General features: G+C 36.7%; 1 protein-coding gene across 1 annotated transcript in view; it reads left to right on the top strand.

Annotated features, from left to right (window-relative positions):
- Window positions 1-25,200, top strand: part of CSMD1 (CUB and Sushi multiple domains 1) — a 2,580,735-nt gene that overhangs the window by 2,525,937 nt on the left and 29,598 nt on the right. The window contains 6 exon segments of the mRNA XM_043985743.1: window positions 14,590-14,766; window positions 15,988-16,167; window positions 17,643-17,816; window positions 18,347-18,520; window positions 20,985-21,058; window positions 24,790-24,901. Of these exon segments, the coding sequence (XP_043841678.1) occupies window positions 14,590-14,766; window positions 15,988-16,167; window positions 17,643-17,816; window positions 18,347-18,520; window positions 20,985-21,058; window positions 24,790-24,901 (891 nt within the window).

Here is a 25,200-nt window from a genome sequence, read left to right as displayed (position 1 = left end):
TTCGCAGGGTCACAGGGCTGGAGTGCAGGGCTCCAGGATGGCACACGGACCAAGATGGCACCGTCCTTAATGCTGCTGCTGCAGCTGTCTCAGTTCCTCTCCAGAACCCAGCTCCAATGCCACAATTTTGTTCGTTCAGCATTTTACATTTGGGACAAGACAAATGACAAACCCAACTGGCTGAACGTTATCCTAACCTCAGGTACTACTGCAGCCCTGTGGGTCTTCCTCCTCCAACAACATGAAGATGATTTAGACTATGAAAGAAGAAAGGCGCTAGAATAACTTACCCTAATATGTTTTTTTCCTAATTGTTTACTGTAAGAAGTGAGTATAACCAGTTTGTGGGTCCATTGAATGATATATCAGAAAAACAATTTGTGTTAGGATTTCTCTACAGTATCACAGAATGTACAATAAAAATTCATCTGAAAAAGGATACCTACTGACTTTTCAGGTAATATATATCCTATCAACTTGTAGAAAAATCACTTGGGAACCAGTAACCCACTTTTGCAGATGAGAGGGACCTTACTTATACTTGAAAGGCTTTAACCTAGATAAGCAAATAAAGAATTTCAATAAAAACTAAAAACAAACAAAAAAAAAGCAAAAAAAAAAAAAACCCACTTCTTGGGGGAGTGTATTACCACTGAAGGCAGCCTATTTTCATACTGGATAGCCATAGTTTTAGGAATTTCCTCCTAACATCTGTGAAGAATTAATTATTATTTGAGGTTTTTATGCCTCGTGAGCGATGGCCTGGGGCTCCGAAAACCGCACAGTGTTCCACCCACTGGTTGTAGCCGTTGCCAGGGTTCTGGCACCTCGTGTCATCACCACTCACTGATGCCTACATGGGCCTAGCAAAATTATAATGATTGGAAACCTAGTGAGGGCAGCCATGTGACTGCCAGAGCAGCCATCCCATTGGCTGGGGCTGTGGGGGATGTTTCTAGGTTTGGGGGAGGAGAATTGGGCATTCTAGGTGGAAGCTGGAAAGTGACAGGAGTTCTGCTGCGTATTTTCAGCTGATTCCTGGGCCGTGGTATTTTTTCAGGTATTATAATTTCCCTTTCCCCATTTTATTTCCTTTCCCTTGATCCTACTGATCCTGTTTGTGTGTGTTTTTTTTTTTTAAGTTCGTTCTTGTTAAAATAAATCATGTTCTATTTTGAGGGAGGCTGCCAGTCTCCTTCCTTGCCTCAATATTGTGGCGAGCCACTTAGCTAGCACTCCCCAATTAAAAATTGGTCCCCACACATCCAAACACCTGTTGCTACTACTTATGCTCTCTGGGGAAAAAGGGAAGAAGTCTAATCCCTATTTCATGCAGCAACTCAAAAACAATAAGACACCTGCCCCATCCCACCCTATAATGCAGCATATTAGGTCCATAGAAGTGAATTAATTTCCTTGAGGTCACTTCAGTCTCATGAATCCATTCCAGTACCTTTTACCTTGAACAGTTTCGCCTCATTGTAGGCAAACTCTACATCATTTGTGCCATGTGTATAGTTACTAAGGAAGGGACTAACAACTCATTGCTACTCAGTTGATGATTTCCTTCCTGAGTTTATCAATACTCACTAGTTTGTGAGCTGCAAGCTTATAAATATTACATAGATTATTTCCAACAAAATAAAATCATTAGAATTCTACTAGATACCTCCAAGAAATAAAAGAAGGTTAAGATAGGTATTTAAATTTTCAATAAATTGATTCAAAATTATCCAGTGGCACTCTAAATGGCAGATAACCAATAAGTGAATGAGAGTGAATTGCATATAAGGTAGGGAATATGGGTACCCAAATCAGAAGAACCATTAGAATCTGTAGATTTACAACTGGAAGGGACTTTATATGTCATCTTGTTCAACTTCTTCATTTTACATATGAGGAAACTGCAGCCCAGAGAGGAAAAGTGAATTTCTTAGGTTTATATAGATGAATGAGATTTGAGCTAGGATTTGAACCCAGGCTCTTTAGCTACACATTGTGCATGTTTTCCATTATATCATATTGTCTTATATGATAAAAATCAGATAATTGGGAAACATCCTGAAGAAAAAAATGAGCAACAGACTTCGACAAGAATACGGCTGTAGACAACTAATATTATTATTCTTCAGACATTGAGATGCTGTGCAAATTATGTTGAATAGAGGGGAAAAACTCATTTTCAAAAAACTGCTAAAATGAAAATTTCCCAGTGGAAACCCCAGTTTTATTTTCTGGCTGAAGGATTTTGAAGCCCAGTTTGAACCTTAATGGAGGTGGATATGTGTTGTCAGTTACATAGTGATCTGAGGTACTAAAGTATATCATTCATTCTAATTTAAAAGCTTGGGACATCATTTGCTATATTAGGACATCCCCAAATAATTTAGTTTTGCAAATTTAAGAGTTGGCAAGAATTAAAACCACAATAGACGAGTGATATATTCCCATGGAATCTTATTCCTTTAGGACTGTGATAGAACACTGTGAATACCAGTCTCATAAAGCATCAATATATTCATTCATTTAAATAAGAGAATTTAATTGCATGTCACTCAGTAATCTGCCTTATGTAGTTCATGCAAAGTACTTTTTTAAAAATAGCAAGTAGTTTTGTCCCGAATTGGGAAATGTAAAAGGATACTGTAAAACGTTCAAAAGTCTTCACTAAGGATATTATGACCACCCTCCTGAAGCTCTCAATTCCCTCTCTCTAATCCTCAAAATTCCTTATCATAATCTGTGTTCCTTCAGTAATGAAACTGTTTCATTGAGCAGAGTGCCTGTAACATATTAGGTATTTAATAAATGCCTGCTACCTTTCATTCCTTCCTTTTCTCTCTCTGGTCATTCCTTCTATGTAGTATTTGCTGGATTACAATCTGCTTCCCAGATTCTCTGTGTGGCTATATCTCAGAATCTACCCTGAGCCCTCTTCTTTCTCTACTATATTCCTTGGTTATCTCCTCACCTGCTATGAATTCTACTATCATCCCTATGTAGATAATTTTCCAGTTCTATATATCCAATATCAGTGTTTCTCTTGAGCTCAAGTCTCAAATAGCCAATTGTCCTTTGAATGTTTCTTACTGTATGTCCTGTTGTCATCCCTAGTTTTCTAGTCACCTGACTTCACAGCCTTAGAGTCACTTTTGACTCCTCCTTCTCCTGCACCCCTTACCCTGATTATCCATTAAGTTCTTAGTCTTGTTGATTGTACTTCCATAATATCTCTTGCTTTTGTCCACTACTCTCCACTCACACAATTATCACCCTAATTCAGGTACCCATCAACTTTTACTTGTAATATTATAGTAGCCTCCTAATGGTTCTTCCTGCCTTTAAATAAATCTTTTCAAATAAATCCATGTGACTGCAAAATTGATATTCCTAAAGCATGTTTAATCATTTCACTCCCCCTACTCAGAAAACTCCAGTGTTTCCCAATTGCCATTAATACAAAGTACAAATGTCCAAGGTTATTAGACATCACTCTCAGTCACTCATGTTTTTGTATCGCTTAACTGGCCTCCTTGCTGTAACTTGTTCATAACTTTCTATCTCTTTTTTTGCTTTTGCAAAGGCTGCCCTCCATAATTGGAAAGCAATACTTTTGTTTTCTACCTTTGCCTCATAGAATCACTACCTTCCTTTAAGATTTAACAGAATTGTCACCTCCTACTTAATTTCCTCATGTATTAGTGTCCTCTTCCCCAGATATTACTTTGTTGTATATTATTTAGTCCATTTAGACCAACCCCTTCATTTTAGAGATGAGCAAATTGAGGACAAAAGAGTACAATTGACTTTGTTTAAAGTCATGTGAGGCATTTTGGCAGAGCAGACACACCACTGGATTTGGAGTCACAAGGCTCATATTTAAATCCACTCTCTGCCACTTAACCATAGGCATGTTACTTAACTTTTTTTAAGCCTCAACTTCTTTATATGTAAAATTATGGGATCAGACTAAATGGCCATTAAGATAACTTCTTCTCTAAAGTTATGACATCATAATTCTGTGAAGATCAAGAAGTCACAGAATTTGAGAATTTAAGGGACCTCAGTGGCCATTTTGTCTAAGCCATGGCAAGTGACCTTTAGCACAAGGTCAGACAGATAGTCAATTGTAGAACCAGGATTCCAACCCAGGTATTAAGTAGTAGACCAGGATTCAAAATTCAATTTCTCAAAGTCAAAATCCATTTATATTTCTAATATACTCTATCCCAAGTGGCTTATATTTTAATAGAGAAAGTAAAATATTTATATAAATAACTGATAAAAATATACACTCAATAAATATTTGTTCAATGAATGAATAATGACTGTAATAATCTAAAGAGAGGATTGTTTTAGTTGATGATAGAAACATAAACGTTCCCCAAGTAATACATTTCATAAGAGTTCTTCATGCTGGAAAGGACCTGAAAGATAATCTCCTCTAGTCCCCATATCTTATTATTGAGGAAACTGATACTGGGAGAGATGGGATTTGTCCAAGGTTAGACATGCTATAAATCCAGTTTTCCAACTCCAATTCCCAGTTTTTTCCATTGAAACTACAGTGACTGTGTAACTATTTTTAGCCAAGGATATCTTTGGCTACAGTTACCCATGTAGAAGTCATATATATATTTACTGATTATGCCAAGCTAATTTTTTTTAGAAACCATTAAATGAAAGAAACCAGAATTGGTGGAGAATCAGTCACAGAGGTAGTCACAAGATATAGACTGATTCAGAAAAGAACACTGTCCCTAGGATCACAGATTAGTGGTCATCTAGTCTAGCCTCCTCATTTAAAGAAGTGGTATCTGAGGTCCTGCGAATTGAAGTGACTTACCCATGGCCACACAGTTAATAAATGGGAGACAAAGGTTCAAATCAGTGCTGAGAACAAGAGTATGATTCTATTATTTTTTCCTCCCCCAAACCTCAATACACACAAATCCCAGTTGTGATGTAGAATTACCAGGAAAGAGGCAATATCATCGCGGTATGGCTGTTTTGAGAGTTCCCTGAGATAAGCAACATAGCTATTGGAGAGAAAAGAAACCAGAGTTAATGCCATTGTTTGCTTTCAAGAAATACTTCTTACTTTGCTTTTAAGAAGTACTTAACTTCTTCTTTCCTGCTAAGATTAAGAATGATGGGAAAGGAACATTTTATTATATATGATTGTATGTGTGCATGTATTTGTATATTCAATTGTATATATGTTCATGATACATTTTGCAAGTATCTTAATCAAATATTTGGAGATAAATGATAATAACTCCTGACTTTCCCTCCTTTTTTTCTTGGGTTCGTTGAAACATTACTCATGGCTAAGGATACAGGAGCTACAGTCACCTTTACCAAAAAGAAAAAAAAATGCTGATAGTAACTTTGAGCTATTACAAAAGAAAAAGTTTGGCTATAGTTTCATGTTCCCAGCCAAGTTCATGTCCTTGATGCTATAACAACCTCTAAGTCTATCAAAAAAACTAAACTGTGATGAAAACTTTCAGAGAATGTACACTTATTATTTAAAGCAAAGCAAAACAGGAGGCAGCTAGGTGGCACAGTGGATAAAGCAGTGGCCCTGGATTCAGGAAGGAATCCTGAGTTCAAATACAGCCTCAGACATTTGACACTTACTAGCTGTGTGACCCTGGGCAAGTCACTTAACTTTCACTGCCCTGCAAATATATATATATATATATATATATATATATATATATATATATATATATATATATATATATATATATCCTTTAGCATCTGCTAATTTATGTTTCTAATAAACTTTTTTCCTCCACTTAAACCATTTTAGCTATACATTTTAATGAGGTAGTCTTTCAGTAATAGGCTCATTATCTTCCTTTTATATCCTTATATATCTCATGAAATGGTATAAAAATAACTGTTTCATTTGACCTTAATTGCATAGGTTAACTATTAATTACCTAGAACTGTCTTCTTTCAAACAAATCAGAGGTCTAATTAGAAAATGTCTACATTCTTGTGGCTATGAATATTAGTATTTTAAGATTCTTAAATTAGAAAAAAAGATGCATCTGCCATCATCATGAAGTTTGTTATAATGACATATATACAAACAGGCCTTGGTTTCCTTCTGTTTGCATTTGTTACAAATAAACAGTTCTGGACAGCCACTAAAGATTTCCCTTTCATCATGAAGAGGGAAAACTTCCAATCCTTTTTAATGATGCATAATATCTCCCTCTAATTCCTAGGACACCCATTCCATGCTTCTTACAACAGTCCAAACTTCTTACCTTGCCCCAGTTATAGAGGATCAGTGCTGGGATTGTAATGGTAGTAAATGTAGTAGAGAAGTTTTGTTTCAGGGAACAAGGAATAAGAGAGACCTATTGTTACAGCTGTTGCTATGCCCTTTCCTTTTTCAAATTGTCCTAGAGCATGTTGTAAGTACCTTTTATTATCGTCATCACAACCCCACTACCATCTTGTATAGTTGTTTACATTCATGCCCCCTTGCCTCCAAATATAATATTCATGGAGGTTGGTGGGGGATATGGGGTGTGAGGTTGTGGGTATTAGAGTGTGGGGTGTGAGGGTGGGATGGGGCAAAGCAGGAGGGGTGGGGGCTTAGATAATGTCTTTTTAATGAAAGCTTGGAAGAAAGATGTGATAGATAACTCACTAGTTACTATCTTCTATGCCTGAAAAAGGGAGCCAGAGATTCTGTCTTGATCTGATATGCTTGAATCAAATGCATATCACAAAGTTTTTTCCCCAGGCCTCACATAGTAGAACAATAGGAAATTCAGAAGTAAATGGAGAATAAAGGAGAATTCTTGAAGGTTGTTACAGTAGAAGAGGACAAAAACCTAGAACAGATTTTTAAAAAATCACCAGACTCCCAAAGGGGTTCATGATTTAAAAAGGAAAAAAGAAATTAAGAACATCTGGCTTATGGATTTCCTTTTCCCCTTCTTTCTGTGGTTTATGCCTTTATAAAAAATATTCATTCATCTTTGGTATAAAGAGATAAAACCTTTAATAAAAGTGCATATTGTATACAAAATTTAAAGAGAGCAGGGAACTATTCGAAGGCAAATGATGCCCATTCACTAGTAATGAGTTGTTGTTTGTCTTTCTTTCTTTTTCTGATGATTTTATTCTCTGATTCTATAATATCAGGGCAGTTCTCCTTGATAATTTCCTGGAATATGGTGTCTAGACTCTTTTTCTGATCATGGCTTTCAGATAGTCCAGTAATTCTCAAATTGTCTCTCCTGGATCTATTTTCCAGGTCAGTTGTCTTTCCAATGAGGTATTTCACATTTTCTTCTGTTTTTTCATTCTTTTGATTCTGTTTGATTGATTCCTGGTGTCTCATGGAGTCATTAGCTTCCATCTGTCTAATTTGAACTTTTAAGGCATCGTTTTCTTCAGTAAGTGTTGTACCTCCTTTTCCATTTGGCCAAATGGATTTAAGGAATTGATTTATCCAGTCAATCTTTGTGCTTCCTTTTCCAAGCTGTTGATTCTTTCTTCACAATTTTCTTGTGTTGCTTTCATTTCTATCCCCATTTCTCTCAATTGATTTTTAAAAATCCTTTTTTAGTGCTTCCAGGACGTTTTTTGGTCTTGAGACCAATTCATCTTTTCTCTTGAGGCTTCACATGTAGGCAGTTTGAGAGTATTGTCCTCATCTGAGTTTGTGTTTATCTCTTCCCTGCTGATACAGAAGCTCTCAGTGGTAAGAGCCCTTTTCTGTTTCTTACTCATATTGTAGCTTTTTTTTTTTAAGTTGAGGTCTGCTCCTGGGGCACAAGGATCACTGACAAGGGTCACTGTTTCAAGATTCTTGTGCTGGGAGATAGGAGCTGTGTCACTGGCTTTCTACTCTGAGGCCTCTATGGCTTGTGGATTCCTCAACACCCTGGGTTTGGTATCTCTGCTTGCTACAGGTGCTGGGATGTCCTGGCCCAGTCCCATCTGTCCCATGGGTGGCCCTCCAACTAGTAGCCTGGCTTCTCAGGTGGTGCTGGTGGATGTCACAACTGACCTGCTATGCCACCAGCTTGCTGAGACAGGATCAAGGGGCCTCAGTTGCTCTGCTGTGGCCAAGAGCTTCCTGCTGACTTGCCCAGACCCACTCTGTGCTGCGCCGTGCTGAGTTGCACTGTGCTCCCCTTTTCCCCAAGTGAGACTGACCTTTCCTGAAGTCTTCTAAATTAACTCAAGTTGGAAGATTGTGTCTCTCTGTCTTTTTGTAGGTTCTGTAGTTTCAGAATCCATTTAGAGGCTTGATTTAATGTTATTTTTTAGGGAACCCCAGGTTCTCCTCTCAGGCAACTTGCTGGCTTCTCTCCACCATCTTGGCTCCACCTCCCCTGTTTGTCCTTCTTTCTTGAAGAGGACCTTGACATCAGGGTAATGTCATGACTTGCATTGAATTGGATTTAAGTGAGGCAGGGCCGTGCAAGGTCACCAACCTCACTTTCTCCTCCAGAGCCATCTGGGTTCAGTGACAAAATATGTCTCTGTCTTTCTGTCTATCTAGGTATCAATCAATCAATCTATCTATCTATCTATCTATCTATCTATCTATCTATCTATCTATCTATCTATCTATCTATCTAATCTATCTATCCATCCATCCATCCATCTATCCATCTTTTCATCTGTCTATCATCTATCCTCAGGATGACTGGAGATAGCCCTAGATGTTTAAGGCATTTGGGGTCAATTGACTTGCCAAGAGCCACACAGCTAGTAAGTGTCTGAGGTGAGATTTGAACTTAGGTCCTCTTGACACCAGGGCCAGTGCTCTATCCACTGAGCCACCTAGCTGCCTCAACCAGTAATGAATAACGAAGTAGAGGAGGAGGAGAAATTGGAGAGGGGATAACAGGGAATCTGATGGGGCAGCTAGATGGCACAGTGGATAGAGCACTGGCCCTGGATTCAGGAGGACCTGAGTTCAAATCTGGCCTCAGACACTTACTAGCTGTGTGACCCTGGGCAAGTCACTTAACCCCAATTGCCTCACACACACACACACACACACACACACACACACACACACACACACACACAAAACACAGGGAATCTGAAAAATTTTATGTAGGTAGTTCAATTCTTACACAGATCAGTGAGCCAGACTTGGCTTCAAGTCATGATCATTTGCAGTCATCTGGCCACCAGCACTTGGCATGACCAAACCTTCTTCTTCCTCTTTCTCTGGTCCTGTATGACTTCCACCTCCCATGATCTTTCAGTTGTTTTTTCTAGCTTGTAAACACTATAATTTCCACCAATCCCCTTGCCAATAAGGGGCTATACATATGTCTGTAACTGTTGTTATACCCCCTAAATAATGTAATGTCCTTGAGTTCAGAGACTTCCATTTTTGTTCTAGTGCTTAGCACAATGCCTAGAAGGTAGTAGTCAATAAATGCTTGTAGCTGGATTATCCTTCAGTTATTGTTTATGAAATAGGAGTTTTAGTATGTTAGAATTTTTCTAATATGACCCCCTTATTTTACAAATGAATTAACTTTGACATGGAGAGGTTAAATAACTTGCCCAAATCCATACAACTTAATTGAAGAAAGAGCCAGAACTAGAATGAGAATCTCCTGTCTCTTCATCTGGTGGCATCCATATATTTTGCAGATTTAGGATTCTGTTTTGGGACAATTTTTCTCAGGGGGAAAACAAACAAACAAACAACAACAACAACCTCAGCCTACCTTTGCAGACTCATTATACCTCCAGCCAAACTGACCAAGGTTCTGATTTCCCACCTCCATGTCCATTCAAAGACTCTCTGTGGAATGATCTCCATCCCTAACTTTGCCTGTTGTTCCTCACTCCCTTCAAGATTCAGCTCCAGTAGTTTCTTAGAGGGGAACCTTTGCTTGTTTCCTGTGTTGTTCATCCCTACTTCTCACCCCCTTTTGTATTTATTTCATATATTTTGGGGGGGCAATGAGGGTTAAGTGACTTGCCCAGGATCACACACCTAGTAAGTGTCGAGTGTGTGAAGCCAGATTTGAACTCAGGTCCTCCTGAATTCAGGGTCAGTGCTTTATCCACTGTGCTACCTAGCTGCCCTCTTGTATTTTTTTTGTGTGTGTGGGTCAATGAGGGTTAAGTGACTTGCCCAGGGTCACACAGCTAGTAAGTGTCAACTGTCTGAGGCCAGATTTGAACTCAGGTCCTCCTGAATCCAGGGCCAGTGTTTTATCCACTGCGCCACCTAGCTACCTCCCTCATGTATTTTTTATATTTACTTATTAGTACACATGTTGCCTCCCCCCTGCCCAGTAGAATGTAATCTCCTTGAAAGAAGGAACTGTTTGGCATGTTTTTGGTCTTTATATCCTCTCCACTTAGTATATCCTGAGACATAATTGGAGTCTAATAAAAGCTTGTTCAATTAAATTGGTAAATCATATTAAAATCATTGCCCTGGGTATTTAATGTTAAATGAGCTACTATTGAACCGGGGTCAGAAGGGGAATATAAAATACATAGATCATCCTGACAAATTGTTTAGAGACCTTTTTCTTGGATATTTTTTCTTTTTAATTGCACTGGCTATTAAAGCTTTTGAGAAACAGGGTAGGGGTGGGGGAGGGATTGGGGTTTACCTGGCTAAGACAGGTATATAATAAAATAGAATAAAATCAGTATTTTAGAGTTAATCTGGAAAGATGAACTGGCCATAGAGCACCCACTGTGATTTTACCCTAAAAGAAACCAGATATTTATTTATTAATTTTAGAAAGCATCACTAATCAGGATACCAGACTTAATAAGAATAACAAGAGCTAACATTTATATAGCACCTACTATGTTCCAGCCATTGCACTCAGCACTTTATAAATATTATCTCATTAGAGTCATACAACTCTGGGAAGTAGGTGCTAATAGCTAATGGCTAACGTTTACATACTGCTTATTATGTGCAGCTAGATTCATCTTCCTGAGTTCAAATCTGGTCTCCAACTCTTACTAGATGTGTGACCCTGAGAAAATCACTTAACTCTCATTACCTCAGTTTTCTCATCTGTAAAATGAGCTGGTAAAGGAAATGTCAAACTGTTCCAGTATCTTTGCCAAAACAAACAAACAAAAAACAAAACAAAACCAAAAACCCAAATGGGGTCAATGAAGAATTGGATATAATTGAAAAACTAATATTATGTGCCAGGAATGGTGCTAACTGCTTTATGACTATTATCTCATTTGAGCCTTGCAACAACCTTGGGAAGAAGGTGCTATTTTTATCCCTACTTTATAATTGAGGAAACTGAGGCAGACACAGTGTAAGTTACTCAAGGCCAGCATTCTATCCATTGACCAATCAAACTGCCTCTTTACATATAACATAAGACAGACACTGAGCTGGGACTCAGAAAACCTGGGTTCTATATTTGGCATATCTTATATCTTTATAGCAGCAAAATCCTTTGAAATAGAGGGACAGTGCTATTCTGGACCAGCAGAAAGTTTCAAGCTAATCTCTAAATCACTCTAGAGAAGGACTGAGTGCATTACTATAAAGTCTGCAGAGCACATCAAACAGTTGTAATAATTTCATTTTTGGAGATGTCACCAAAATATAGTTGTTTAATTATATATAAAATGGAATTTTCTTTAAAAAAATAAACAGGATGTAAAGTGTTTTTCAAAACTAAGATATACCTGTTCCCAGTTTTTAAGAAAAGCAAAGCAAAACAAAGGGATATTCATTTGGCAAAAAGATTCAATGCATCTTGCAGGAATGTACATACACCTTCCACACTACTACCTGGTTGTCTCCTTAACAAGGTTCAGCTCAGCTGCCACCACCCACAGAAAGCTTTTCTTGATCCCTTCCACTTCATTAGTGGAATTGTATTTACTGGAATTGTATTTATTGGAATTGGTGGAAATATTGTATTTACTTATCCACGCATATATTAGAATATAAATATCTTAAGGAAATTGTTTCATTATGCTCAAGGACAAAGTAGAGGGCTAGGCCTGGAATCAGGAAGACCTGAGTTTAAATCCAGTCTCAAATATTTACTAGCTATGTAACCCTGGGCAAGTCACTTAATCTGCTTGCCTCAGTTTGCTCAACCGTAAAATGGGGATTATAACACAACCTATCCTGCAGTGTTTTTGTGAGGATCAAATGAGATAATTTGTAACTAACACGTAATCCTACGTGCCTGGCACGTAGTAGGTGCTATGTAAATGCTTATTTTCTTCCCCTTCTCCTTTCACATTCCCATTGTCTGACACTTCTTATTTAATAAACAGTGAATTGAATTGACTTCTCTGGGTCTTAGTTTTCTAATGTATAAAATGAAAGGCTTGAACCAAATAATCTCTAAAGGCTCTACCAGTTCTAAATCCTGTAGTTTTAGGGTTCCTATAAATAGAAAATAGGGGAGGTAGGAGCTATAGTGAATTGAGTGCAAGACCTGAAATCAGGTCAAATGTGACCTCAAACACCAGATGTGTGATCCTGAGCTACTCACTTAAGTCGGATTGCCTCAATTTTCTCATCTGTAAAATGAGCTGGAGAAGTAAATGGCAAACCACTCCAGTATCTTTACCAAGAAAATTTCAAATGAGGTAAAGTCATGACATGTAGAGTTAGATACAACTGAAATGACTGAACAACAACAAATAAATGGCAGATACCTCTGGTCCATTTAAAATTATGGTCTAGGGGGCAGCGAGGTGGTGCAGTGGATTAGAGCACTGGCTCTGGAGTCAGGAGGACCTGAGTTCAGATCCAGCCTCAGACAGTTGATACTAGCTATGTGACCCTGGGCAAGTCAGTTAGCCCTCATTGCCCCACAGAAAAACAAACAAAAATAAAATAAAATAAAATATGGTCTAATTGATATCCAGATTTTCAGAAATCCATCTCCTTCATTAATAAAGTTATACCTTTGTTAATAGTAACAGATGAATGTAAGCACCTTGAGGAACTGTTTACTTTTTGTCTTTAAGGGATAGCTAGGTGGCACAGCGGATAGAGTACTGGGATGGAGTCAGGCAGACCTGAGTTCAAATCTTACCTCAGACACTTACTGTGTGACCCCTAGGCAAGACACTTAACTCCAATTGCCTAAAACATCTGGACCCATCTCCAGTTGTCCTGATATATATCTTTCAAATGGACCCAGATGCTTCTGGAGGAGAGGGTGAGGTTGGTGAACTTGCACAGCTCTCCCTTACTTAAACCCAGTTCATTGCAAGTCATGACATCATTCTGATGTCCTAGTTCTCTTCATTAAAGAAGGACAAACAACAACAACAATCTTTGTCTTTATATTACAGTTGATTTTCACAGTGGTGGTCACATTATAAAGGTTTATTAATACATGTTGGTTAAATTGAACTGTACTCAATTGTAGTGTGGGTTAATTTCTCATCCTGAGTCCCTGGAACACCCAAGGATAATATTACCTACTGGCTGGATCCATTAAAGAGAGGTCAAATAACTTGAGTTACTAAACTGAACAACAACAACAACAACAAAAATTAATGTGTTCAGAAAGATTACTCAGTGTTAGCAATTTTAACTTCCTAGGGTACACATATGGTTTTCAAAATCTTTTAGATACACTTAGCAGTTTTCTGTTACAATTTAGGATAAAGAATTTAACATCTTTCACAGGAGAGGTAAAGGAAAGAGAAATCAAACATAGATAAAAGGGGAGGTTGGCAGAGAATATTTGTCATTAAGCTGATTGTTATTTATTCAATTTTCCGTTCTGTCCAACTCTTTGGGGGTTTTCTAGGCATCAGGATACTGGAGTGGTTTGTCATTTCTTTCTCCTGATGATAGGAGTGATTATTGGGGTAGGAAAAAATTTACTGTTCAAGAGTAATAGAGAGGAGTTAACCAGACATTTTAACAGTTGTCAAATGTTAAATTGTTGAATTATCTATTTGCTCTAAAGCAGCAGGGTTAGAGTAACCATTTAGAGAAAGCTGCAGGTATCTCTAATCCAAGGACAACAAATAATTTCCACAAGACTGCATGATTAAAAAAAAAAAAAACTCTGCTTAATTGTGTCCTTACATTAGTTATATTTTATTTCTACTCAATTGAATTATAGATTTTAGCTGGAAGGTCCCTAAACAACCATTAATCCAGCCCCCTGATTTTAGAGATGGGAATTGGGGCTGACAGTTTTAAGTGATTTGCCTAAGTTCACTAAGGTAGGTAATATGTGTTAATATAGCATTAGAACCTAGGTACTAAACTCCAAATTCAGTGTTCTGTCTACTGTAGTAATACATTAACTTTAATATGTAAAATAATTACAAACTGTCATTGTAATCTCAAAAAAGTACATTTTCTCATATATTTAAGTTTTCTTTTAAAAATACATTTCAGGAACTATAGTGTGAGAACACTTATTTTTCGCATTTGCAATTCCTTAATGAAATGAGTGAGACTCTAATCCATAGATACATCTCAGGTTCACAGTGTAGTCATGCTACTGGAGGTTTGAGGCTAAAAACATGGTCTATTAAAGTCCCAGCATCTGTAATGACTTAACTGATTTTGAGTGTCCTTTTTCCTGATAGCCGTGTCTTGTGGAAATCCTGGCACCCCAGCCAATGGCATGATAATAAACAGTGATGGAATCCTCTTCTCCAGCTCAGTTATCTATGCCTGTTGGGAAGGTTACAAGACTTCAGGGCTGACAACTCGCCATTGCACAGCCAATGGGACGTGGACTGGTACCGCTCCTGACTGTACAGGTGAGGCCCTTACTTATCCAGTAGACTTAAGAATAGTATGATTAATCTTAATAAATGGCTATTTAATAAAAGGTCTATTGACTTTCACAGAATTTCTTCCACAGTTTCATTTCTTAAATGGAAGGGTGGAGGAGAGGAGAAAAAACTTTTTTTAATTCAAAAATTTGTATTCATTAACCTGTTTAAGATCTTACATCTTTAAAATAAACATAACAAATTTATAAGTGTATCTCCAAAGTTAACTTTTGTGGCAAACTGGGCTGATTGATGTGAGGATGGTATTACTGAGATGAGTGTCCCAGATTCCTGCTCATACAAACAACTTAGCTTTTCATGGAGCAAAACATTCTGAATTGTGGCTGCTGCCTGCAGCAGTTATAACCTCAATCAGTTACTGTGTGTGGTTGTGATATATCTTAGAACAGAGACTAGACAAAGACATAGATCCAGGTTTAAGGGGCAATCTGTCACCAATAGTGAAGAACCTCTAAAAGTATAGATCCAGTCCTAATTTTCAAACCTTATACAGCAAAATATAATATAAAATATAAAAATATAATATAAAATAAAATATGGTCTAGGGGGCACCTAGGTGGCGCAGTGGATAGAGCACTGGCCCTGGATTCAGTAGTACCTGAGTTCAAATCCAGCCTCAGACACTTGACATTTACTAGTTGTGTGACCTTGGGCAAGTCATTTAACCCTCATTGCCCCCAAAAAATCAGGAGTCAGAGTCCGTTAGGCAGTTGGATATTGGACATCACATCCCTCTGGCAACTCCTACGGTGGCACTGGTGCCAAACTGTATTGGCTCTGCCTCTCCTTTGCATCCACCAATGTCGCGGAAAGGGAAAACCTGCTGCATGGGCAACAGCTTGTTTTCCAATTGATTCACCCAGGCTAGCGCCCTGGAGAGGACACTCCAGTTACTCCACCTGGGGTAGATACAACACGGGATGCAGCAGTTACTGGCTCCTGTATCGGACTGCACAGCCACACTGTGGCCTGTAGCTCTTCAAGGTGCTGATCCATGGTCGTCCGCAACTGATGGAGGCCTACCATATATATGTATGAATATATGTATATATATGTTTTCCCACTTTTCATAACACTTCAAAGGAAATAATCTGAAAATAGACCACATTTATTTAATAAAAGTTTTAAATATTTTTGCTTTTAAAAAAAGATATTACAAAAAATGCTTTTGGTGTTCCCTTATAGTTATAAGTTGTGGAGATCCAGGTACCTTGGCAAATGGCATTCAGTTTGGAAATGACTTTACTTTTAATAAAACTGTGAGCTATCAATGTAATCCAGGATATCTGATGGAACCCACTAGTGCTTCCACAATCAGATGCACAAAAGAGAGTACTTGGAATCAGAGCAAACCTGTCTGCAAAGGTCTGTATTTTTTTTTAAACTTTTACAAGTGTTCAAATAACAGTCCCCAATGGAACTTTTTCCTTATTATTTATAATGTGTCACTGAGAAAGCTAGAATAGTAACAGTTTTTGTCTTCAACTATGTCTATCCTAAAGCTTCTTAAACCGAATGTGGAGGTCATGAAAAATTTGGCAGTAAATGTTTGCTTTGTATACCTATATATCCGTGGTCATGTAAAAATTTCTTAGGTGAAAAGGGTTTGCAAGTGGAAAAAGTTTAAGAAGCCCTGGTATAGCCAATTAAAAAAGAAACATTTTTACAAAGAATAAATCAACTAGATAGAGGTATATGACAATCTCATGGCAAAAATACATGCTAGTCAAACTTTCAATTGAAATAAAATCGCTTCTCACCCACAAGCCTGTAAATCCTTCGGGCTTTTTGCTTAGAAATGCTATTGCTTCAAGTCCTCTCTTCCAGGGAGGATATGCTTATACAAGGGAAGTGTGTGTGTGTGTGTGTGTGTGTGTGTGTGTGTGTATGCATATACACACTTGTGTGCATATACGCATGTACACACTTGTGGGCACCCGCTAGTGTGTTTCTGTTGTCATCATATATACAAGTGTAGTTATGGAAAAGGAATAGCTACATAGCATTATGAAGGTAAAACAACTTTAGTATTAATGATAAAGCATGACTATAAAGCACCAAAATTTTTGGAAAATCCATGTTTTGAATTTCCAAACTTCTTTTTGTTTTTGCATGGCTTTAAAATTAATTTTGAATATATAAATAAATAAACAAATAATAGATTACTTGTTGCATTTGTTACCTTTAAAAGAAATATAAGATTCCCAAAGTCACTGAGGATTTTTGTTTGTTTGGTTGGTTTTCATTGCTACCTTTACAAGGAAGGTATTGTTTCATTTTATGATATGGTGACAATAAATCAGAAAATTAGACTGATATAGATGAGACACATATCTTATAGCATAGCCCCCATCCCCTAAATTAAGTTTGGGATTATATGATTTAGGTTTGATCATTCCCCCCCTCCCCTTTTCCCCTTCCAAAAAATAAGTTTCTTTCTCTGGATCTTTCTCTATGCTAGAGTGTATTTCTAGAGAAATCTCTAAAACAAAAGTTATAGTGTGTGTGTGTGTGTGTGTGTGTGTGTGTGTGTGTGTGTGTGTGAGAGAGAGAGAGAGAGAGAGAGAGAGAGAGAGAGAGAGAGAGAGAGAGAGAGAGAGAGAAAGAGAGAGTATTTGGGGTTTTCCCAAATGTAGGTAATAGTATATCCCTCTCTTAGAAGTAATAAAAACTCACCTAATAGTTAACCAGCACTGATTTTTAATATTTCCTTAGTTGTTATCATCAAAAGATATACATTAAGTGCCATATGAGTTTGAATTAGAATGTGAAGTAATTTGAATGTTTTATATGAGGTAAAGGCTGTGTAACACTGAATGTTATTTGTCTTCTTGAAATAGCTGTCATGTGTGGTCAACCCCCTCAAGTTCAATATGGAAAAGTGGAGGGAACGGATTACCGTTGGGGGGCCAGCATAAGCTATAGTTGTGCTGAGGGCTATCAGCTTTCCAGTTCAGCAATCCTTTCCTGTGAAGGACAGGGCGTGTGGAGAGGTGATGTTCCACAGTGTCTGCGTAAGTTATTTAGAGAAGCACATCTTAATTTCACCCAGTGTCTTCTGCATGAGATTCTTATTCTATACAATATTACAAATGTACTATTCCCAAATCCTTCCATCTTGTCCTGGTATCGAGAGGCTTAGAATTCAGTGCTCTGGTCGTTGAGGACTAATTGAGTACTCTCTGGCAAATGGTTGTAGAGTACTGCATATTAAGAAATGAGAATATCCTTTAATTAGGACATAAATGACACTTTCCATAGCCTTTTGTGAAAAGTAGGAACACATAAAGCTTACATTAAATTTTGTGAGCTATATTTAACTGTCCACAAGTAAATTAGGCAGTCTGATATTAGGCTATGGTTTCTAGTGTAAGTGTTCTTTTGGTCCCATTCTAGTCTGTTGGGACTATAAACTAATGTTTGTAGTTTAATGATTAACATTAACATGTTTATTTTAGCAGGTTTAAATTAACAGGTTTAAATTTTGTTTTAATTCCCCAAGTGCTTTCCCCACTTATCTGGTTGATTTTTTTTCTTTCACTAGCTGTATTCTGTGGTGATCCTGGCACTCCTGCTGAGGGAAGGATTAGTGGTAAAAGCTTCATCTACACATCTGAAGTCTCTTTCCAGTGCAAATCTCCTTTTATATTGATAGGCTCTTCAAGAAGAGTCTGCCAAGCAGATGGCACTTGGAGTGGAATACAACCCACTTGTATTGGTAATAATGAATTAATAAAATCTGTGTTATTTTTTGACAAATAAATTTCATATACCATATCAGGTTGTACCCTAGTCTAGTCATTAGTTATATTGTGTTGTAATCATTTAATCTCATGGATTGGTTTTCTTTGACATTGAGGTGGTGGCTTCTAGGTACCATACTATTTTGATTGGGGTTATGACTATAATGCATCAATTTGGGGAACCTAAGGGCCTACTGATTACTTTGCTACATTGTCCTCACTTTCCAGAACCTTCCTCTCTCCATTCCCTCCTTATTGCTCATCATCTAGACTAACTAAGGAGCACCCTCAGAGAGGGAGATATATGCTAAAAAATCAGAATGTCTCTCTTCTCAAGAATTTTTATCTTCCCCTTCCTCATCTATCCTCCATACCTCATAATCAAAGTGATGCTAATAATTACAATTCTTGATGTATTTGACTAAATTGTCTTTGCTTTTGCAGAAAGTGAAAACTTCTTTATTCCTTGACTTGTTAGTCTATTTTTTATATTTATTTTTTTATATTTTTTATATTTATATTTTGTTATATACACACACATATATACATATATGTGTGTGTGTGTATCTATATATGGGCCAATCGAGTAGAGATATTCTGTAGACAGTAATGTGATAGATATAGATGAAGCTCAAGATATAGGTAAAGGCTATATATGGAGATATAGGAGTTATCTATATCTATGGTATATATACATACATAAATAAAATGCACACATACATATATACATATATTTGTATAGACATGTACAAATTGTGATGTTTAAAATCTAAATTGTGGTCACCTTAAATTAGAAGCTTTAGCAGCAGTCCTTGGGCATTAAACATTTATTAAAGCATACAGATATTTACAAGGAGTTCAGAAAGTTAAGAAAAAAGAAGTCCTATCTAGCCTAGAGTTCCAGCCTGGTTGGATTCTTCCTGAAGTCCTCCTCCATGAGCCTGCTTTAATCAAGAACTCTCTAGCAAGCTGATTGTGGAAGCTTTTTATAGGTCTGGAACAGAGGCGGTCCTTACATGCTGCTTCAAGCTGATTGGTTGGCATCATCCAAATCCATTGGCTTTGAAGGTGTTCTCAAGTTGAGTTCACAGTCTAGCTTCTGGGAACAATACCTTCTTCAGGGCTAGCCAGGTGTGATTACAACCCAGTTAACTCTCACTTGATTCAATCAGTTTAGATTAATCTCCAGGTGGGTCTTTGAGTATCTGTGAAATCCCATTATTTCATCACAAAATACATATATACAAACATGTGTGTGTGTGTGTGTGTGTATATATATATATATATGTATATATATATATATATATATTTGGTTCATATATATTTCTGTTCACACTAGTAAATAACAACATGTACTTCTCTAGTAAACACTTAAAGATCTTAGATATTATAAGCCATTGAAGAGTACTTCCTTTATAAAAAATAATAATAATTTTTTTTTTCTGGAGCAGAAACAATCTCATTGAAGATCTAGCTTTTCTAAAGTTAGAAGCGTTTGCTTTCACTTGGTTTTAATTGTTGCTGTTTTAAGTATGTCAGGGCTGAATTTGTTTTTCCCCAAGAGGTTAGTTGATGCTTTATTTCAAAGACTTTTTCTCTTCCATTTTCCCATTAGCAGCTGTAGAATATAAGTAATGATGAAGCTGAAAGGTCTTTTGATTGCTTAAGTGCAACATTTGGGGATAATGTCACATGTTGGGCTCCCATCTGCTTCAGTCCTGAAACCTTTATTATTTTCCTTGTTGTCATTTATGAAGTCTTGAGGAAGAAGGAAGAGGAAAACATAAATGCTATTCAAATTATAATAGGGTCTATATAAAGGGACAAATAATGTAGACTTACTAAATATAGCATCATACTAATTAGTTTTAAAAATTACTAAAATATTCATCCAGATTATCTATACATGAAGACTTCCCATTATGGAGGATTCATGGGAGTATGTGGGGAAAAATGTTATTGAAAAGAAAAGTATATATAGTTACACCCCTGAAGTAAATAACAATATTGGTGAGATCATGGCTCCATTAAAATATTGAAGTATAATAATATTATTATTTTAAGAATCACTAATTTATGGCTCAGCATAGAAAGAAGAGAGTGAGGTTGGACTACCCCTTCCTAATATTTCCTCTATGATTTTCATATTACTTTCTGCTAAGATATGAATTTGTTTTCCTTAAAGCCATATGTGTAATTCAAGTAACTCTTCAGTGCAGACAATCAATTTACAGTCTGACCAAATAGTACTAAGTAATGAATGAAATTTAAAGGAAAGGTGAACATAGTTTTGCTTTCATTTTACTTGAGTTAAATTTTTTTCCCTCTGAGAAGTATTATTTCAGTAAGAAATAGTTATATTGTATACACTGGCAAAGGCAGAATTTCTAAAACCTTATATAACTTTATTTGATGATATTTTTCAACTCTGAATTTTAGATCCAGCTCACAATACCTGTACAGATCCTGGCACCCCACATTTTGGAATGCAGAACAGCTCTAGAGGTTATGAGGTATATATAATTTTTTTTTTGGTTTGCTTCAATTTAAGAATGACTTGGTAGTTAAAATATACTTAATCAGGACAATTGAATCAGCATTTATTAAGTACCTACTATGTGCTAGATACTGTGCTAAGGATACAAAGAATAAAATGAAACATCTCTCACCCTCAAAGAGACTGCATTCAAATGTGGAGAAATAGCATGAATACAGATAAATATCATGTGTATACAAGGTAATTGGGAAGGGGGTTTGAGGACACTGATAAATGAGAGTAACAAGAAAAATCTTGTATAAGAGGTGGCACTTGAGCTAGTTCCTTCAAAGACCCAATGTTTCCAAGAACCAGATTTGAGTAAGAACATTTCAATCATAGGGGACAGTCTGTGTGAAAGTATGAAGGTCAGAGATAAAATGTCTTTCATGAGAAAATGCATGTAGACCAGTTTGGTCAAAACTCAGTATGTAAGGAAGATTGACCTGATCATCCCTCTGCTTCATTAATATAATTTAGCAGCTTTGTGTCAGATGGACTGGAAAAAGGAAAGATTAGAAACAAAGAGACCAATGAAAACACTGTTACAGTGGTCATTTTGAGGAGCAATGGGGTACTGAACTAGGGTGGTAGTCGTTTCAATGTAGAGAAGGAAATGAATGTGAAAGAAATAATTAAGTGACATTGATTAGATTTAGTAATCTGTTGGATAAGGGGCTAAAAGAGAGGGAAGAGCTTACATGACTCCAATGTTGTGAATGGAGGTTACTAAAAGAATGGTGGTGGCCTCAACAGAAAAAAGGAAGCTAATAATGTTTAATAAAAGAATAGTGAATTCTTGAGACATGTTGCATTTGAGATACTTAGGGGCCAATTAAGTAGACAGTAATGTGATAGATATAGATGAAGCTCAAAGTATAGGTAAAGGTGTGATATGTAGATATGGGAATTACCTACATAGAAATGGTACTTTAATGGCCTTTGATGGGGTAGGGAAACGGATATACAGATTAAAATAGAAGAGAAGAAAATGGAAGGGGAGGTGAAGGTAAGAGAAGGGAGAGAAGAGGAAAAGAGAATATAGGACTGGAGAGTCTTAGGAAACACTATTATCCTGATAAGGAGATAAGGAAGGAACAGCTAGCCAGGTAAGTCATGAATCAAGAAAAAAAAAATAGTATCATGAGTGAGAAAATAAAGTGAAGGGTAAGAAAACCAAGGATCAGTTCAAGGAGGTAGACCCAGGATATCAGAATTCCAGAGACTATTTTTTTTTCTAAAAACTCTTACCTCTTAGGAAAAGAGTAGTTATCCAATAAAAGAAGAGTTTATTACAGGTGAAGGATAAGCAATACTTAATGTGTTAGCCAATAAAATTAGCTAGAATACTAGCTCTGACATTTGCCACCTGGGAAACTCAAAGCCCACATTGAACTTAGGCCTGAGTGGAGTTGAGATGAGCTGAGGAATACATGTTTAACTATAGGGACAAGACTACAGAGGAACATGAAGCCAGACAGAGTCTGAGGAAGGACTGTGAATGGAGAGGAGTAAAGTGACTAGAGGCCACTATGAAAACAATAACTTTGTAACAAGGAGGCAGAAGGAGAGATAAAAAGATAGAACAAAGTACTGAGATATATCTATATCTATACTCACCCTTCCTACATACATACATACACACATATGTTTGTGTGAACATAAATGTGTACACATGTCTGATTCCCTATGGTTTCCCATTTGTTTGCAAGACACTTGTTTGAAACTTAGGGTGCATTTTCCCATAGAAAGAAAATTTAGATTATATTGTCAACTCCTAAAAGCAAGAAGAGACTACGTCATTTCCATCTTTATCCCTCAAACCAAGTACATTGTCTTGTACATAAGTGTTTAATAAATATCAGTTGAATTAACTGCATTGTGGTTGGGTTCACAAGCCAATAATTATCAATATATCATTATTATGAATATGTACTATTTATGTATCTAAAGCATATTACCATGCAATTCTTAGTATAAAACCTAACCACTATGTATAAGTATGGGAAAACAGATTCAGATTCTCAGTTAGGATTTCAGGAACACAATTCCCCCTGCTCTAGCAACATCAAGTACTCTTTCATCTCTTCACACTCAGCCTTTAGAGAGACAGCTAGCTAGCTAAAATATTTATTAAGCACTTACTATGTCAGGTACTATGTTAAATTCTGGGAATACATGTAAAAGCCAACAATAGTCCCTATCATCAAGGAGTTTACCTTCTAATGGAGGAAAACGGTGTATAAAAGAATTCTAGAAAGCAGGGAGGTGGGAAAGGTACCAAGTCAGAGGCCTTACAAGCAGACTGTATGAAGTTGTTTTAGTCGATTGGTTCCTGGTTAGAAATGAAAAACAAAAAGATTCACCTATCAGATAAGGGTGTATCTAGGAGCAGAATCTCAGTTTCTAATGAGGTGGAAATGGGTGGAAAGTGAGACCAAGGTGAGGAGAATACAGGAAATGGTGTTAGCCTGGTTCCCAGCTGGGTAAGACAGAAGGTTTATTTATCAGATCCAAGAGATATTTCATGCAGTAAGAATAAGAGATTTTTACTAAGCACTGGGGAAAGGCTTTTATATTATCTTTAACAACCAGTCTGGGAATATTACTATTTCCATTGTATAGATAAGGAAGCTGGAGCTCAGACATATTAAATGACTTGCCCAGGGTCACATATTAAGTGAATATAAAAATCAGACCTTGAACCCATGTCTTTCCTGACTCCAAGTCCAGTACTATTTCCATTATAGTACTTCTCTTGTGACTCTAATTCTCCACGGCTTAGGCAGCAGGGAAGGCGTTTGTGGTAGGATGTTAGGGGGAAGAGTAAGGACAGAAATTTTCATGTAAGAAGTAGGAAAGAAACTGAGAGGGAAGAAAAGATAAGGAAGAAATTGATTCTAAGATAAAAAGAAGAAAGTGGGCTAGGGGGAAAATAGAAATAATGGAAGGAGGACTTAGGGATTCAGTGGTAGGAAATGATGGGAGTGTAGGTTTCCTGTCAGTATATCTCCTGGTCAACTGAACTCTTAATCTACCCACTTTGTTTTCATAAGAAGTAACATTTCTTTTTTGCTTTTTCATTGTTATTATCTGTTAGAGATAACAAACATAACTGAGCATTAATTAGTGCCTGAAACCTGCTTAACACAGAACTAGATAGGATAGAAGGCAAGCCAGAATGATAAAAAGACTTTATCTAAAAAAGTATAATTTTGAACCACAAAAATAAATTAGGACTATTAACAACAGTAGGAAGATAGTAAAACTTTTAAAAAGAATATATTATTTATAAATTGTGTAATGTCATTCTTCGAATAATTGTATTTCATACATACTTTCTCACACACAAAATTGAAATAATTAAAGATAATTGCTACTTTAAAATAAGGAGACTTAATTTTTAGCCCCCTTAAATAAACTCCTAAATTATAATGTCTCAACTCATTTGGGGTGGTAATTTAGAAATCTAGTAATCTCTTCTGTAATGATACCTGACCAAGTTTATACAGAATAAATCTGATAATGGCTTGAATAGTAAAATAAAAAATATATACAATGAAAATTGTATATATGATATATCATTGTATAAATAATACATAATTTGTTATATATAATATCACTGTTGATTAGTATTTGAGTATTAATCGTAGTTTTTAAATTAAAGTTTTCTTTTTCACTGAGGCTTTTCTTTGGTTTTCTCAACAGGTCGGAAGCACTGTCTTTTTCCGATGCAGAAAGGGTTACCACATTCAGGGCTCTACAACACGCTCTTGCCTTGCTAATTTAACATGGAGTGGCATACAGACTGAATGCATTCGTAAGTATGAATTATGTTATTAAAAAGCAGGTGTCTACCTTAGTGGAATTATACGTATAATAAGTTGTACTTCTAAGGTAATAAAGTGCAATTGTTATATTTTTCCCCCTAAGTAAAGGGAAGGTGCATTAAATAGCCCATTTCCTTCAAGTGTTTACTGTCCAAGGATAAGTATAATATCTGCATATTGTTATTATGTTGTATGTGCATCCCTCAGTGTTCAATTTGCCAAATATCTGTCAAACATCTACTTGCACAAGGTTCTTTGGTAGGTGTTCAGAATCCAAAAATTTGAAAAA

This window comes from Dromiciops gliroides, chromosome 2 (genome assembly GCF_019393635.1).
Source record: "Dromiciops gliroides isolate mDroGli1 chromosome 2, mDroGli1.pri, whole genome shotgun sequence".
In the NCBI taxonomy this organism is placed as follows: domain Eukaryota; kingdom Metazoa; phylum Chordata; class Mammalia; order Microbiotheria; family Microbiotheriidae; genus Dromiciops; species Dromiciops gliroides.
This window is presented reverse-complemented; position numbering and strand designations above follow the sequence as displayed.